General features: G+C 39.9%; 1 protein-coding gene across 1 annotated transcript; it reads left to right on the top strand.

The window, feature by feature from the left end:
• The first annotated feature begins 570 nt into the window (after window positions 1-570).
• Window positions 571-16,877, top strand: LOC115806372 (NACHT, LRR and PYD domains-containing protein 12-like). The gene is made up of 12 exons (XM_030767047.1): window positions 571-1,041; window positions 1,173-1,356; window positions 1,502-3,296; window positions 3,782-3,955; window positions 4,117-4,290; window positions 9,055-9,228; window positions 9,322-9,495; window positions 9,575-9,748; window positions 10,511-10,684; window positions 10,893-11,066; window positions 11,154-11,200; window positions 16,360-16,877. The coding sequence occupies exons 1-12, from the start codon at window positions 571-573 to the stop codon at window positions 16,875-16,877; spliced, it is 4,233 nt and encodes a 1,410-aa protein (XP_030622907.1).
• The last annotated feature ends 959 nt before the right edge of the window (window positions 16,878-17,836 follow it).

Genomic DNA, 17,836 nt, shown 5'->3' with positions numbered 1-17,836 from the left:
TTAAATAGTCATATCAATACTCAAATAGTGGCTTGTCACCTGACTGGATCAAATATCTGGAGGGGATAAGCTCAAATGAAATCATGTTCCATCTATATTGTATTTGCAGTGCTCAAAGAAAGAGAGCAGAGTCACCCACACCTACCTGTGTGTCAGTGAAGAGTGATGCCTCTATCGTTCATGGCATTACCTTCAGTCAACATCACACTGATTCTGAAAGGTTTGGATGAAGTCTTGGATTTCCTTACTTTTTTCATTTGTCATGTTCCATTGTCTTGTTTAATAATTTCCTAAATTTGCAGATTAGGACTCTCCTCATGGCAGATTGTCCACAATAACTGTGAAATCAGTTCAGCTGTTAGACAATGTTTTTAACTAAGTTAAAAGAATCACAGCAATATATGCTATCTAGAAAAACAGTTGCTGCCTCTAAAGATATTTGATGAAAATCCTTTGAGTGAAAATATTTTTTAAAACAAATAAATAAATAAAAGCAGATCACCAAAAGCTGATGTGTGATATTTTTTATAATTCATGGCACCTACTCCTTTGTGTACAAACAGTAAGAAAATGGCTTCTGGGCAGACAGAGGATCTCCTCCAGTGCGGCATGTGTAAGGAGAATTTCAAGGATCTAGTCTCCATTCCCAGTGGACACAGATACTGCAGACAGTGCATCTGTATGTGGGATTTGTCTGAATTAGTACAAGTCCAACATGCAGAGTTCAGTCCTGATAATCCACACTACTGTTACACTGGACCTGGAGATGTGGCCTGTGATTTCTGCATAGGGATGAAGCTGAGAGCTGTGAAGTCCTGCCTGACCTGCCCTGCCTCCCTCTGTGAGAACCATGTCAGGCAGCACTACACAATACCAGCACTGCAGAGACACACACTGGTGGAGGTGACTGAAAACCTGGAGCAGAGACTCTGTCAGCAGCACCACAGAGCTCTGGAGGTGTTCTGTAAAACTGACCAGACAGACATCTGTAAAGTTTGTGCAGTGGAGGAGCACAAAGGTCACAGTAAATTCTACAGAGAGGTGAGTGTTCACTCTAGATATTCATGTCATTCTTATTGGAGGAGTATACTGTGATTATATGATGAGACAGTAACCTTTTTTTTTTTCTGTTGAAGATTTCTGGTGTCCCAGACACTGATTGCCTTCTGCAGCTAACACTAAAGAAAATGAAGGAAAAAACATTAACTAACTTTAAACTACAACTCATTGAGGATTACCCAGAGTGCTTATGGAGTGAACAGGAAGATCATGATGTCTCTACTCTTGTCAAGAAGATGTTGGACAGTTTTGGAAGAGTGGAGGCCCTAAAGATCACATTCCACTTCCTGGATGTTGGTAAGATGGCAGAAACTCTATCGATCTTGCTACTGCAACAGTCTTTTTTTTTTACTTGAAACTCACTGCAAGGTTTTGTAATTGTGCTGCCAACCTACTACAATTAATCATTGTTTTATCATGAACAATATGTATGATCCTCCAGGTATATCTATAAGAAAGTCAACAGTGGCCAATAAAGCAAATCTGATGGCAAAATTTCAACATGTGGCAGACGATATATCACCACAAGGAAAACTGAGGTTTTTGACCGAGATCTATACAGACCTATACATTACAGAGGGTGCAAGTGGACAGATCAATAATGACCATGAGGTCAGACAGATTGAGAGAACCTGCAAGACACAAACTACTCAGGAGACTCCAAAAAACTGCAATGACATATTCAAAACACATCCTGGAAAAAGAAAACAACTTAGAACAGTGTTGACAAAGGGAATAGCTGGAATTGGAAAGACTGTTTCTGTGCAGAAGTTCATTCTTGACTGGGCTGAAGGAAAAGCCAATCAAGACATCACAGTCATAGTCCCTCTACCTTTCAGGGATCTTAATCTGAAGAAAGAGAACTACAGTCTCATCCAGCTACTTCATCACTATGTTCCAGAGCTAAAAGAGATAAAAGACATTGAAGATGAAAGAGTCAAATTACTCCTGATTTTTGATGGTCTGGATGAGTGTCGACTTCCTCTAGATTTCATTACCAGTACAAGAGTTTGTGATATCACAAGGTCAACCTCAGTGGATGTGCTGCTGACAAACCTCATCAAGGGGAATCTGCTTCCCTCTGCTCTCCTGTGGATAACCTCCCGACCAGCAGCAGCCAATCAGATCCCTCCTGAATATGTCCACCAAGTCACAGAGATCCGTGGGTTCAGAGACCCTCAGAAGGAGGAGTACTTCAGGAAGAGAATCAGTGATCAGAGCCTGGCCAACAGAATCATCACACACATCAAGTCATCGAGGAGCCTCCACATCATGTGTCACATACCAGTCTTCTGTTGGCTTTTAGCCACTGTGCTTGAGAACATGAGTGATGCAGGCACTGGTGAAGTCCCCAAGACTCTGACTGAAATGTATACACACTTCCTGCTCATTCAGATCAGTCTGAAGAATAAGAAGTACCATGGAGCCACACTGGAAAATCCAAAGAAACTGTCTGAGTCAGACAAAGAGATGATTCTGAAACTGGGAAAACTGGCTTTCCAACAGCTGGAGAAGGGTAATCTGATATTCTATGAGGAGGACCTGAGAGAGTGTGGCATTGATGTGAGTAAAGCTTCAGAGTACTCTTCAGTGTGCACAGAGATCTTTAGAGAGGAGTTGGGATTGTACAGGGAGAAGGTTTTCTGTTTTGTACATCTGAGCATTCAGGAGCACCTTGCTGCAGTGTACGCACATGTTACATGTGTTAATGAGAACAGAAATGTTTTTCACCTCTCAGAACAGCCTGGCCATGAGAGAGGCAAATCATCACTGTCTGATCTACATCAGTATGCACTTGCCAATGCTATCCAAAGTAAGAATGGACACCTGGACCTTTTCCTCCGCTTCCTTTTTGGCCTCTCACTGGATGTCAACTGGACTCTCCTTCAAGACCTCATGACAAGAAGCTACTCAGAATTGATAAAGCACAGAACTAAAAAGCCAATAGAGTATATAAAGTTGAAAATCAAAGAGGATTCATCTCCAGAAAGGATCATCAATCTTCTCCATTGTTTGAATGAGCTAAATGATAACTCTCTAGTGGAGGAAATTCAGACTGCCTTCAGAACAGGAACTCTAACAGATACAGAGCTGGAACCAGACCAGTGTTCAGCTCTGGCCTATATGTTACTGATGTCAGAGGAGGTGCTGGATGAGTTTGATCTGAAGATGTACAAAACATCAGCAGCAGGTCAGCAGAGGCTTCTCCCTTTGGTGCATAGTTGCAGGAAAGCAAGGTAAGACATTTATAGGTAGTGTTTTAATTTACATTTTTACATTTGCTCTATTAGTAGTGTTTCATACCTATTTTCTTTAAGTTCATGGTTGAAATTCTATAACAAAGTCAGAGTGCATGACTATTTTTTAAAGGCAGTAGTAAGGACACATTTTCATTAAAAGTATTTTTAGTAAGGAAACGAGAGGTAATGTATACCTGCTCCAAAAGTGATCTCCGACAGAGAGAGAATACTGTAGAGATGATATACAGTTGCATACAGAATGTATTTTCAATTTTAACTTTTAGTGCACTCTTGCTTGCCTTTTTCATATGTGACTACATGAAGGAGTGAGCATGACTGTACATTTTAATTCATCTACATTCAAGATTCTAAGTTTCTATTTTAGAATGTATAACTTAGAGCTTTGAGGTGCGCTGATATATTTTGTGGGGTGATGTATTGATGGCTTTCTTTGTTGTGACCATATCGTTTTCTCTCTGCAGATTTTATCAATGTGGTCTCTCATCTGAGTCCTGTGTAACTGTGGCCTCAGCTCTCCAGTCAGTGAACTCACCCCTAAGAGAGCTGGACCTCAGTGTTAACAATCTACGAGATTCAGGAGTGAAGGTTCTCTGTACTGGGCTTATGAGTCTAAATTGTAAACTGGAGAAATTGGAGTGAGTATCATGTGACTTAGTGAAGTTTATATATTTTTGTTACCAACCCTATATCCTCTTGGCAGTCCATACAATTATAGCAGATTTGCTTGCAATCAAGCTCTCTCTCTCTCTCTCTCTCTCTCTCTGTGTGTGTGTGTGTGTGTGTGTCTTATCTGCAGACTGAAGAAGTGCTTTGTCACAGAGACTTGCTGTGTTGATCTTGCCTCAGTCCTGAGATCTCCTTACTCTAACTTGAGAGAGCTGGAGCTGAGAAACAACGACCTGCAGGATTCTGGACTGAATTTGCTCTCTGTTGGACTGGAGGATCCAGACTGTAAACTGCAGAAACTGGGGTAACATGAATGCCAGTGTTCAAGTACATATGTAAATGTAAAGGCTCACAGAGACTGAGTTTTCAGTCATTTGTGGAAAATAGGGAGAAACTCTGCAGTTCTCACATCTGTGGCGAGGTCATTCTAATATTTTGGAGCAAGATGTGAGAGCTGACAAGGAGAAGTGAAATCCATGTAAAATCCATGGTCACATAGTGATTAGAATGGACAGGCTTCCAGATGAGGCCAAGCAGACTGATTTTGCAACAACTGAGGGCAACATTTGCCTTAAGATAGGTCATTGGTGCTTCCATCAACTTGTTGAAAGGCTGATCACCAGACAGTTGCAGTAGTCAGGCCTAGAAATGATTAAAGCTTTTGTTAGGACCAAACTCTTCCATGTGGTTGATAAAAGGGCACTTGGTAGTATGAGAAATATATGCTGCTGCATTGCTGAAAGTCATACAGAGATTATAGAACAGACAATTCTTGCCTGTGAAAAATAGTTTAACAATGTCATCAGACATTCAGGTAGATACGCTGGTAAGACAGGTAAGATGCAAGACATTACGTGAGTGTCCATGTAGGGAGAGGAAAGGATAGCATATAGGTGGTATAAAAACCCATGAGATAATATGACAGATCCTAGACACTTCATTGAAAGAGAAAGCAGGCGAGGAGTAAAAATCCTTGTTGTACTCCAGTTGAAAATATGTGAGGAGTAAACAGTGATTCTGTTAATGATACTTGGTTTAAACAATCAGTGAAACAAGATTCAAGATGAACCATGACATGGTAAAGTCTGAGATTCCCAACCAAGAAGGAAAAGAAAAATGCAGCCAATTCACAGCATTAAGGGCAACAATTAGTGTAAGAGGGCGAGCTGACAGGAGGGAGTCAGCTCTGGAAGGCCTCTGAAATTTTGAGTAGAACAGTGTTGATTAAGTGATCTGATTCAAAGCCAGACTGGAATGGATCTAGAATGATTTTTGGAGAGATAAACTAAAATATTGTTGGAGAGTCTGGATCCTAATGTCTTGGACAAGAAGGAGAGGAGACTTACTGGTCTATAGTTTGTCAAAACCAATGGATCCTCTGCAGTTTTCCTGTACAGGAGGGAGGTGACTCCAGAAATCTTGAAGGCAAACAGGATGATGGAGGAGAGTGAGCAGGAGGTTTAAGGAGAGAGGTGAAACTGGGGAATCATTTACTTTGGTTGAAGGAAGAGGCACACAACCCAGTTTGTAAATTTAACTGTAGGGATAGCAGAATAGATGGATGTTAGAGTCCATGGTAGGCAGAGAGACCTCAAGCGAGATTTCCCCCACTTTTGTCCGCTTTGCACAGAGTACAATAGGGTGTTGACAGAAGAAAAGTGGAGGTTTAACTCAATTTAACCCTATCTCTCTAGACGCGCTGTCCAAATTGGTGCACTCTGCAAAACCAGCCTCTTGCCTCCTTGATCCCCTACCTGCTAAACTTTATATGGAGCTTTTCTCGGTTCTTGGCCCAACAGTCCTAAACACTCTAAATATGTCACTTAAATCTGGTATTGTACCCTCCTCTTTTAAAACAGCCGTGATCAGCCCTTTACTTAAAAAACCAAATCTTGACCCTGAAGCCTTAAATAATTATAGGCCGATCTCTAATCTCCCGTTTCTTTCTAAAATACTTGAAAAAAATTGTAGCTGCTCAGCTGATAGCCCATATGTCCTCTAACAGTCTGTTTGAAATATTTCAGTCAGGCTTCAGGTGTTTTCACTCTACTGAAACCGCCCTTACTAGAGTAACTAATGATCTTTTATTAGCCATGGATGCTGGTGCTACCTCTGTTCTTATTCTGCTTGATCTGAGTGCAGCATTTGACACGGTCGATCACACTATATTGTTAAAGCGCTTGGAAAACCAAATTGGCATTCGTGGCCTGGCGCTCTCTTGGTTTAAATCTTATCTCTCTGAGAGAAAGCAGTGTGTCCACTATAATAATGTGACCTATGAATACCACAAGCTTAACTATGGTGTTCCTCAGGGATCAGTCCTTGGCCCTCTTCTATTCTCTATTTACATGCTCCCTTTGGGTGACATTATTCGTAGTTACAACATTAACTTCCATTGTTATGCCGATGATACTCAGATTTTCTTACCTATCCAGCATAATGACAGCTCTGAATTGGCTAACCTTGAGGCATGTCTTTGTGCTATTAAGGGTTGGATGTCTTCAAATTTCCTGACGCTTAACGCAGGCAAGACACAAATGCTGGTCATTGGTCCCCCTACGCATAAGCATCTTTTTAGTGATCTAACTCTAAATTTTGACAGCTGCATCATCTCTCAAAACTCTTCAGCTAAGAACCTTGGTGTGATTTTTGACTCTAGTCTCTCGCTAGTCACTCATATCAAGAACACAACCAAAACTGCCTTTTATCACCTCCGTAACATTGCTAAAATTAGGCCCTTTCTAAGTATGGCTGATGCAGAAACCATTATTCACGCATTCGTCACGTCTCGCCTCAATTACTGCAATGTTCTTTACTCTGGCCTGCCTGCCTCTAGTACCAATAGTCTTCAGCTGGTCCAGAATGCTGCTGCTAGAATTCTGACCCGAACGAAGAAGTTTGATCACATTAGCCCTGACCTGGCTTCCCTTCATTGGCTCCCAATTCATGCAAGGGCAGATTTTAAGGTCCTCTTATTAACACATAAAATTTTACATGGGCTTGTGCCTTCCTACCTGTCTGGCTTAATTACGCCCTATAACCCCCCTCGCACCCTGTGCTCTCAAGATTCTGGATTATTAGTCATTCCAAGAGTTAAAAAGAAGTCCGCTGGCAACCTAGCCTTTTCCTACCACTCTCCCTTCCTTTGGAATGGTTTACCTAAAGAAGTTAGAGAAGCAAACTCTCTCAATACCTTTAAAACAAGACTAAAGACTTATCTATTTTCTTGAATTTATGCATGATAATTTTGATTTGACTTTGTTACAGGCATGTAAAGCCCTTTGGGACTATAAATAGTGATATTGGGCTCTAAATAAATATTATTATTATTATTATTATTATTATTATTATTATGATTATTATTATTATGTGAAGCTAAAGGACTTCCCCTCATCTCTGGAAGATTAAATAGTGAATTTTTCATATAGACCTACTCATCGAATTTAATTTCGCTGTCAAGCTGAGGCAGAGTTTACCTCTTCAAGATCGCTTCTCAGCAAAAAAAAAAGAAAAAAGAAAAAAGTGACAAAGCAGTGATTTTTTTTTTTTTTTAACTTATTTTGTGTTTTGCCAAAAATGTGAGATGCAGCTTAAGCCTAATAACTTTGTTAATGCAGGTAACTTCATGTATTTACAAAAGCATGTTGCTGGGGGTCCGTTGCATCATTTATGCATGTAGGTTACTCAGACTCAAACGCTACTGACATGTGCTGTGTCCAAAATCATTCACGCATTCACTACTCCCTACTCATTACATAGTGTTTGCTACATAGAACACTGACTAGGGGATAAAGACACACAGCTGTTGATACATTTTGGACACTATGTGGACGTTATGCTGCTACATAATTTTGAGACTGATATTCAGAAATATCATCCCTGTTGCATAAACAAATGCAAGAACATCTGCATCTGAATGTTATGCAACTCTAACAACACTTTCACAAGAGAGGCCGCAGTACATGATGGTCTAAATCGATCGATGTAGGGCATATTGGTTGTACTCTACTTTTCACAGTGCATTGTGGGATGCTTTGAGTTCACTATATGGGGTATAATAATTCTCACTATACATTCGGACAGTAGTACAAAATGGCAAACTCACTATATAGTAGACTACATAGTGAGGCGAGTGATTTTGGACAAAGCCACGGACTTAGACTTGAACACTACTTACTCTGACTATGACTTGGACTCGAGCAGTGGAGTCTTGAGACTTGACTTGTACTTGAGAAATGTGACTTGACCACAACACTGCCTCAAATCCCCTGTGAAAGAGGGTGTTTGAAAGTTTTCTTATTGTCTCAGAATGGCCAGTGTTGGACAAATTCATATATATTTATATCATTAATGGATACCTAATAAAAGACAGGAGAATCTGTATTTAAAGCAGGTTTGAACACAGGGAAACAGAATTACACATATGACCAACTTAACATTTGTCTATTGACATACCCATGTTGGCAAGCATGCTTTATTAAAATGAAAGCAAGTCATAACTATTTTAGACAGTTTGCCAGTCTATGTGAATTTATTGTCAAGAACATTTGAAAAAGAGGCAACTGGGTGATCCCCAAAAAAGATATTCTTTATTCTTTAGTATTTATAAACACTAATTTATCCACTGCAAAAGAAATACTTGAAGAGGAAAAATTTGTTTCAAGAAAGAAAAATATCTCTGGAAATATTGTTTAAATCACTTTGATTTGAAAATTTTAAATTTAAAATGTATTAAGAACATTTAGCTTGGAATTTTAAAATAAATTTAAAGCATTCAAGCATTACAGTCAGAAATGTGACAATGGGGACAGATGGGGGGGGGGGGGGTATTTCTAATGATTTGGGTTGGACTGATCATATTTTGAATCAAAATGAATTATTCTCTCTCATATAAAATAGGAAATGAATGAACTTACTGTTACAGTTACAAGTTACTGTTACAAATACCAGAGAAGTCCATGTATGAAGCTGTTTATTTCTATTTCAGTGTCTACTGTAGGTCATAGAACATTTAGCTTCTGTGTAGTTGTCTTGTTGGCTCTTTTTACCATAGGAATTTTCTTTAAAGATTAGCAGGCTGTAATCTGTCATCTGAATCCTGTGTGACTGTGGCCTCAGTTCTTCAGTCAGTGAATTCATCACTGAAGGAGCTGGATCTCAGCTATAACAACCTTACAGACTCAGGAGTGAAGCTGCTCTGCACTGGACTGATGAGTCCAAACTGTAAACTACAGAAACTGGGGTGAGAGGAGATATGCATATACTGAAGCACGTGTATCTTGCATACAGCAAAATTGATTTTTTTTTCTGTTAACCGTTTAAACTTTATTTATAGACTGGCCAGTTGTAATCTCTCATCTGAGTCCTGTGCAACTGTCACCTCAGCTCTCAAATTAGCAAAGTCACACCTAGAAGAGCTCGATCTCAGCTACAATAACCTAACGGATACAGGAATGCAGATGGTTTTTTCTACACTAATGAGCCCAGATTTTAAAGCACAAATAATACGGTAAGAAATGCATGTGTATATCACACAAAACAATTTTAATTTAATGGGTTTTTATTAACAGTGTACCTTGTTTTTACAGTCTTGCTGGCTGTAATCTCTCATCTGAATCCTGTGCAACAGTGGCCTCAGCTCTCAAGTTAGTTAACTCACCCCTGAGAGACCTGGATCTCAGCTACAATAACCTGACAGATTCAGGAGTAAATCTACTCTGTACTGGACTGATGAGTCCCAACTGTAAACTACAGAAACTGGGGTGAGTGATGAACATAGGCAAGATCTGAGTCACAAATCAAAGAGTGGAGGGAAAGATAAACAAACATTCAAGGAACTGAATAAATAAATAATTTTAATCACACTGATTTTCAGAGATTTCAGTCTCTAAACGAGAATGGAAGTTTTCACTTGGCCAAATTGTACTTCGTGCAGTGACTCTACATTACCTGAAAGCTGATAAATAAACAGCAGTAGCTGTAGACAGCTGTAAAATACCTGTTATTGCATGATGCCCAAAGTGATGCCAAATTAGCAATGACAAAAATCTATTGTTTCAGTTTCTTTAGGTTGTTCCAAGTATCATTTTATGCTTGCGTGTGATTTTGTACATGGCTCAAAGACAGTAAACCACTGATTATTTTTAAATAGCTTACAGTATTATTTATTTGTCAGAATGATTATCAGTGCACAAGTACCATCACCAGTGTTGGGATTTTTCTCTAGTTAGATTGTGAAGTTCTGATGTTACTGTGTAAGAAAACAGATCTTTCCCTTGTTATGACTTTATTAGGTTAAGAATATACAGCAACAGCCGGGGATTTGTTTCTCAAAAATATATATCAGAGAAAAATATTTAAGAAATCCACACAAACCTTAATGGTCCCCACTACATTTTTTTTCTCAAATACTACATAAACTATACTAAACCTATTTTATAATTTTATCCCTTTTAAAGGTGCCCCTACCATCCCCTCTGAATACAAAATAATTTTACATCTGATTTCCTGTCTCCTCTCCACAGTTTGAGTGTGTGTAGTCTGACAGGGAACTGCTGTGTAGATCTGGCCTCAGTCCTAAGATCTCCTAACTCTCACCTGAGAGAACTGGATCTGAGAGATAATGACCTGCAGGTTTCAGGAGTGAAGCTGCTCTCTGCTGGACTGGAGAATCCACAGTGTAAACTAGAGAAACTGAGGTTAGCATGTTAGAATATTCCAATATTTTAATAATCACTGTTCTAACACTGGAAGAAGATTTCAAGCAATGCTCAGCTGAATAGAACAGATACATTTCTCCCAACTATCATCTGCCCTTTAGCTCATCTGCTCTGTGAGCTCAACCATCATTACACCATCCAGAAGGGCCAGCCCAGACACTGAGCTGTCGTCTAATTTTCCCTGCAGGTTGTCAGGCTGCCTCATCACAGAGGAAGGCTGTGCTTCATTGGCCTCAGCTCTTAAATCAAACCCCTCACATCTGAGGGAACTGGATCTGAACTACAATTATCCAGGAGAATCCGGAGTGAGTCTGTTCTCTGCTATACTCGAGGATCCGAACTATAAACTGGAAAATCTAGAGTAAGTGTTTTGAGTTTTTTCACTGTTGCAATGTCGTTTTGAATCTGCAGTTTCAAAACTATTCAGTTTATTTTCTTTTTCCTACAGGTTATACCATGGCGGTGAATTCAGAATGAAACCTGGGCTGAGAAAATGTGAGTTTAGTTGCTATTAATTATCTCAGTTATATCAATGTGTGGAATGAGGTAAAGTAGTTAAGGAAGGATGGAAAACAGAGGATATCTGATGACAGTTTGTTTAGAGATGCATACAAAACTAATGAAATATTCACAGACAAATAATTTGGTATTCAAAGACAAATATCCATTTGTGTTAATTTGGCACTTGAGCATTAATACATTACCCAGCCCCCAACACTGTCTACCAAGAGTCAAGACTAAACCAATTCACCTTGATGCTGTGCAGGCTAGCGGCACTGGAATGAGTTTCAAAGGGGGTGGCAAGAACATGGACCCAGACCTGTAGGGGGGTCCAGGGGCATCCACATTAATTCTAAAATAATGTGGATTGGGCTGGCTACGAGCTCCCTTGCTTATGAGCGAGAACACGTTTATGCTTATTCTCATTCAGAGTTTATATGGATTGGCTAAAGAGAGGCAGGTGACCCCCCAACATAGAAATATATCTACCTGCACAAATCAGCGTGACTGTAGAAGGGAGCTAGGCTACCGCTGCCTAGGTTAACTTCTCTCTCTGTCCTTTGGCATAGTGTGGACAGTGTTGATTAACATAGATATTCTGAGAACCAAAAGTCCCACTTCCAGTGCCCTAGGTGCAGGCTGGTCTTATATTAAGAATTTAGCACAAACCAGAAAGAATGTAACAAAACAATATGTCTGTGAAACTATATATTCACAGAATTATTAATGAACCGTGGTTTATTTGCTAGCATTTTGTAGTGTAACTGATTTTACAAATTGCATTAGTACTGTAAAAAGTTAGAGATGCACCTGCTCAGGGAAATCTATCATATCAGCATCTTGAGAGGGGAGATTAAAGAAGCCATTGGGGTGGGTTTTTCAATTAGACAATCAGAACACCGGCTTCCACACTCAATACAGGATTTTTGAGGTAATCTTCAAAATGTTTACCATTTGATGTAGGACCCTGGACTTCCCTTTCTGCACATATTGTGTCTCTCAAACTTATTGTCGCCATATATAGCTTTGTTCAATCCAGTAAAAAGGCTATTAAAATTGTCTAGTGGATAAGCAGGCTCTTCAAATGGACCATTTCAATCGTTTTACCGGCCAATGCCGTAGTACACAAATACACAACTGATTTCAGAACAGGGCGAGCAGTTTCAAGAACGCTTGCCCTTCCTATGTTTCCAATGTTAGCTGTCCAATGTCAACTGTAGAGAGTTCAGTGGAGACAAAGCTAAAAGTAGCATGCTAGTCGGCTAGTTATCCTATAGCGTCATCGTACAGTTGCAATATGCAAGCACGAGTGTGTTTTTTTCACACTTTTAATGCAAAAACTGATGTCAGGACAGGGCAAGCGCTTTTAAAACCGCTTGCCTTCACCTACTTTCTTCAATGGGACCCATGACGTCAGCTGAACAGACCCGCCGCTGAGTTTAATGAGGTGTAGGCGCGCATAGCTTATTCTTGGCAGAAAAGCACAGCGAAACAGGGAAAAAAACTCCACAAGAGGGCACTGAGTGTGTGGTCGGTGAAATGTATTAAAATAGACAGTAGTAGATTGTGTATTGTACATATACGTACAAAATGATCACTCTTAAGAGATATAACTTTGGACATTTATTTTCGCATAGGAAAGTTAGGCAAGCAGTGTATTATAACATGAGAGCTAACGATCTGGAAGACTGTACCACTAGCCTGGAAGTAGCAACTAACAACCACTCAGACACCATCATTAAACTGGAGTAAGAGGTGTCCCAGCCGAGAAAAGAAGTGGTGAGTCTTACAGCAAAGAATGAGGACTTAGAGGCGCGATCATGTAGATGTAATTTGCGCATTTTTGGTGTTAAAGAAAGGCGTGAGGAAGGAACTTGCCCAAGCACATTCGTTGCTAAATTATTACAGAAAGTGCTGAATCTGGATAAACCGCCTGTCCTAGACAGAGTGCACTGTACCTTTCAACAAATTCCAGACGAAGGACGGAACCAAGAGCCTTTGTGGTCAAGCGCCACTACTTCTAAGAAAAAGAAACAATTTTGTGGAAAGCCTCTGTCACAAAATCTGATCTCTGAACAAGGTGAGAGGATTTGGGTGTTTCCCAATTACACACAGTCAGTAGCCTGGCAGAGGGCTGCATTCTAGCAGGTGAGACAACAATTATGGAAGTGCGAGGGAGTTACATACAGGATGTGGTATCTAGCCAAGCTGAAAATTACAGCCTGTCGCGGCTTGCAGAGAAGCTTCACCGATCCGGCAAAAGTGGAAGCCTTTGTAAAGGGATTTTCTATGGGCTCATAATTTCCACCGAGGTCAGATACACTCCCAACTGTACAATCTTTTAATTACAAGAAATACCAAGCTCTTTGTGTTTGAAAAGAAGAGATTTGCGAGGCCCCATATGGGCTGCATTGGAGATAAGGAGGGGCCCTCTGCCGGTGTGTTGTGGTCATTAACAAAGCAAGCAGATGGTGAAACATTCAAGGTTACGTGGTATGTTTTATTCCACTAATGAGAGGGGGAGCGAATACTGGTGACAACTTATGCTTGTTGTAAGTGGAGAATATGAAACAATGACATACTTCAGATGAGTCTAGGCAAGTTGCGTCCCTGGTACCTACTGTACTATAGAAAAACAAGTACCGTCACATCTTCAGAATTTTTCCATCGACTTGACATCCCTACAGTGGACAGGTTGGGCACCACAAAAAAACCAATCAATGGTTCCCTTACTTTTGAATTACCGGTACATGTTAAGGTTGAGTCGCTCAAGGAGGAGTACAGGCCACAGTTTCACACATACCTAATTTTTTCCCAGTCTGCACTCAGCAAAAGAGGAATATCAAGATCAAAACCAGTCAGAGGTAGAGTAGGGGTGGGTCTTTGCAGAATGCGGGTGGGAAGAAAAAAATAATGCTACACACATACATGCACAGAGACAGAGTTCCTAATGTCAGGCGCCACGGTGCGACCAATGAAAATGTTTAATCGCACTTGACAGATTTTTAGTCGTATGTGCGACCAAAATGGTCGCCCTCTGGAGCCAAGTCTCTTGAGAGACCTGGGAAAGAGCTATCAATACATGCATTCATACAGATTACATACATTCTCAGTTTGTGTTATTGCAGTTTAAGCCCTGTTTTTCAACCACTGTGCCACGAGAATGTCAGGTGTGCCGTGGTTAATAATCCAATTCCGCTTAACTGGTCTAGAAAAATTAATCTTAAATTGTGCCACAGAATTGATTTCATACAGCTCACTTTGAGTATCTATGACTGTGCTATTGGTGGTAGGCAAAGTCAATGTCTACTTCTTATATGCCTATGGCAGGCAGTACGTAATGACCTTGTTGATTTCAGACAATAGAATTAGAGATGCAGGTAGACCGTTAGAACAAGTGACAACAAAGGAAAGGGCCACTCTCAAAATGTTCCCCCTGACCCAAAAATGGCAAGGCCATGTCAACACTGCTGCGTAGAGATGTGTTTCCACGAGAAAATGTGAATGTGATTGCGCCGCAGCATCATCAAATAGAAGTCACGGACTAAAAGATAATTGAATCCAACTATTGACTGCCGCTGTGTGCAATCCCTCATCATAGCACTAGAGACCTAAAACTTTCCCAATTCTTTTTTAATGGGAAATAAGAGATTAAAAACGGCAACTTAAAAAAAAAAAAATGAGTGGACCGATCAATTAGCTTTATAAGTGCGTTTTGTGAGTAGGTAAATAGTAGGTAATAGGTAAATTGAAAACTCTTGAGGAGAAATTGTTCTTTTATTTCCCCTCAGCCTCCACCAAATCATTTGACCGTGTTGGGGACCCATATAGCTGAGCAGTAGTTTTCAGAAAGGACATGACTTTGTGGGAGCAAGAGCAACTAATTGACCTGAGACAAGACCATGGTTTAAAATTGAACTACTGGTATGCTGAACTAACTTTAGACAGTTTTTGGTTGACTGCTGCCAAAGAGTTTCCAATTGTGGCAAACAGAGCTTTCAACATTGCTCCCGGTTTCCACAACAGATCTATGCGAGCTTGGTTTTCAAGCCTAACTGCTATAAAAACTAAAAACAGAGAGCGACTGAGAGTGGTCGAGGAAGAGCTCTGTATGTGCCTTTTGTCAGTTCCCACCAGGATATCAGCTTTGTGTTCATCTGAACAGGGCCAGGTTTCGCACTGAGTATAACTATAAGTCCTCATAATATTACGTACTATGATAGGCTACCATGTTTTATTTTGTAACATTTGGAATGGTGGTGTGCCATAGGATTTTTTCAATGTCAAAAATGCGCCATGGCACACAAAAGGTTGAAAAATACTGGTTTAAGGTACTTAACTGCCTGCACCTCTGTAAAGCAAACTGGCCTGTATATATCTTGGTTCAGACCCAAAGCATATCATATGCCATCAGGGCCCTGTTACTTTAGGATATATGTTTTGGACATGCCCAAAATTGTACACATTCTGGTCAGAGATTTTTAGCACATTCTCCTACATATGTAAAAAAAAAAAGAAAAAAAAAAAAAAAAAGGTTGACTAAGATCCTGTTATCCCAACATTTGGGGTTGTCCCTAGCAACAGCAGGGTATCCAGACATCAGTCAGATCTAATGGCATTCTCAACATTACTAGCCCACCAGCTTACTCTTCTTAGCTGGAAATCTGTGACCCCTCCATTTCATTCATGCTGGATTCATGAGGTAATGTCAGTTCTCAAACTAGAAAAAATCAGATGCACAGTTCAGGCTCTTTGAAAAGGTTTCAAAAAACTTGGCATCCTTTTTTAGACTATTATGCAAACAAATTTGATGCAAAGACTGTAGATTAGCAGCCCCCCCCCCCCCCCCCCATCTCTACTCTTCCCCCACCTTCCTTTCCCTGTTTCCTGTTGACTGTGTCTCCACTTGTTCATTCTGTTGCCATTGCAAATGTATGTAAGGTGTGCAGGATACTGTACTGTATAGTATTAATACAGTTGTGCTCTTTTTATTTACATTTATTTATTACATTCGTTAGCTCTTGTCTTTGTTTCTTCTTTCTTCCTTTCTTACTGAAAACTCAATATTAACAATGTAATAAATTAAATGTTTTATACCCTTAGCAAGCATTCACTATGATAATATTATAATGATTACTTTCCCTTTTCTACAGATGCCTGTCAGCTCACACTGGACCAGGACACAGCACACAAACTCCTTTCTCTATCTGAGGAGAACAGGAGAGTGACAGCAACTCTAATTGAGCAGCCATATACTTATCACCCTAAGAGATTCAAGCTTGGTCCTCAAGTTCTGTGCAGAGAAGCTCTGACAGAGCGCTGTTACTTTGAAGTAGAAAGGGATGGAAAAAGAGTATTTATCGGAGTTACATACGCTGTTGGTAGGGATGAACCCCCTATTGGGATGGATAGCAAGTCCTTTAGCCTTGTTTGTGAAAGGGATGAATTCATTTTCTGGCATAATAGTAAAATAACTGCTAAAGTTTCTCCCCCTCCCCCATCTAAAAGAATAGGAGTGTATCTGGACTGGGCAGCTGGAACTCTGTCCTTCTTCAGTATCTTTAATGAACAAAGAATATTCTTGCACAAATTCTACACTGCATTCACTGAGCCCCTTTATGTAGGTTTTCGGATGTACAGGTCCTCAGTGACTTTGTGCCAGTTAGCATAGACCCTTGAATTAATCTAAGCTAAGATCACAGAGAGAAGGAAACTTGAGACCACATAAAAGCTTTTATACACCAATTTATATCTGAAGATTAATTTATCTGTTGAGAGTGCTGAGCTAATTTTCCATAGAGTTAAATATCGTCTTTCTTCAGGTAATAATGTTAAGGCATTTCTGATGCTGAGTGCAAGATGGTACCTTGAGCTAGAAAACAGCAGGTATCTTCTCCTTTCCATGAACTCCTGGACATGGAAAAAGGGACACTTCTTTGGCCTTTGGATTCTGCTGTAATTTCATAAACATTCAGTTTTAAATTGAGAAGTGTTCCTGTCAGTCATATGTCCCTCCCACCCAGGGGTTTATGCTTTATGTGGCTTGATGTTTCTTGCCTTGTGTAATGCACAGACTAGTGTGGCTGATTACCATTTAGCTATAAACCAATGTGACTGAGGGCATCAACTGTCCTAAGACAGCTGTCAGAATATTACTGAAGTTGTCCATATTATCAATATATTACAGTCTTATTTTTCTTCTTTGTTATTATTAGACTTCCTCATATTTTATCAATGTCTGTCTGCTTTTTCCTCATATCAAAATGATCATGGTTTGCTATCTTTACAGACTTCATTAAAGCCTTGAGGTCTTATTTATGACTAAATTTAATTTCTGTTACATCAGCTTAATTGCCTAATTTACATGGATGTGATCCCCAAAAATTATTATTAATTAATCAAAACATTAACTGTTAACCGACATCCCCTACCCTTTCCCCTTGACTATACATGTCTGTCAGTGCACACTGGACCAGAATACAGTACACAGAGACTTTATCTTGTCATGGTGACCAGGGGTCCAAACTATGACCCAGCATAAAAGTACCACCAGATAATCTGATGTGCTCCAAAAAGGTATCAAACACTGCTTATTTAACAAGTTGCAAAAGTATCGCTTAGTAGTATTAC

This window comes from Chanos chanos, chromosome 3 (assembly GCF_902362185.1).
Source record: "Chanos chanos chromosome 3, fChaCha1.1, whole genome shotgun sequence".
NCBI lineage: Eukaryota > Metazoa > Chordata > Actinopteri > Gonorynchiformes > Chanidae > Chanos > Chanos chanos.
This window is presented reverse-complemented; position numbering and strand designations above follow the sequence as displayed.

Bases quoted from the DNA above. Each gene is read 5' to 3' on its own strand.
- LOC115806372 (XM_030767047.1), top strand. From the start codon at position 571: ATGGCTTCTGGGCAGACAGAGGATCTCCTCCAGTGCGGCATGTGTAAG. The intron at 9,229-9,321 runs GTGAGAGGAGAT...CTTTATTTATAG, and splicing joins TGTAAACTACAGAAACTGGG to ACTGGCCAGTTGTAATCTCT. The intron at 9,496-9,574 runs GTAAGAAATGCA...TTGTTTTTACAG, and splicing joins TTTAAAGCACAAATAATACG to TCTTGCTGGCTGTAATCTCT.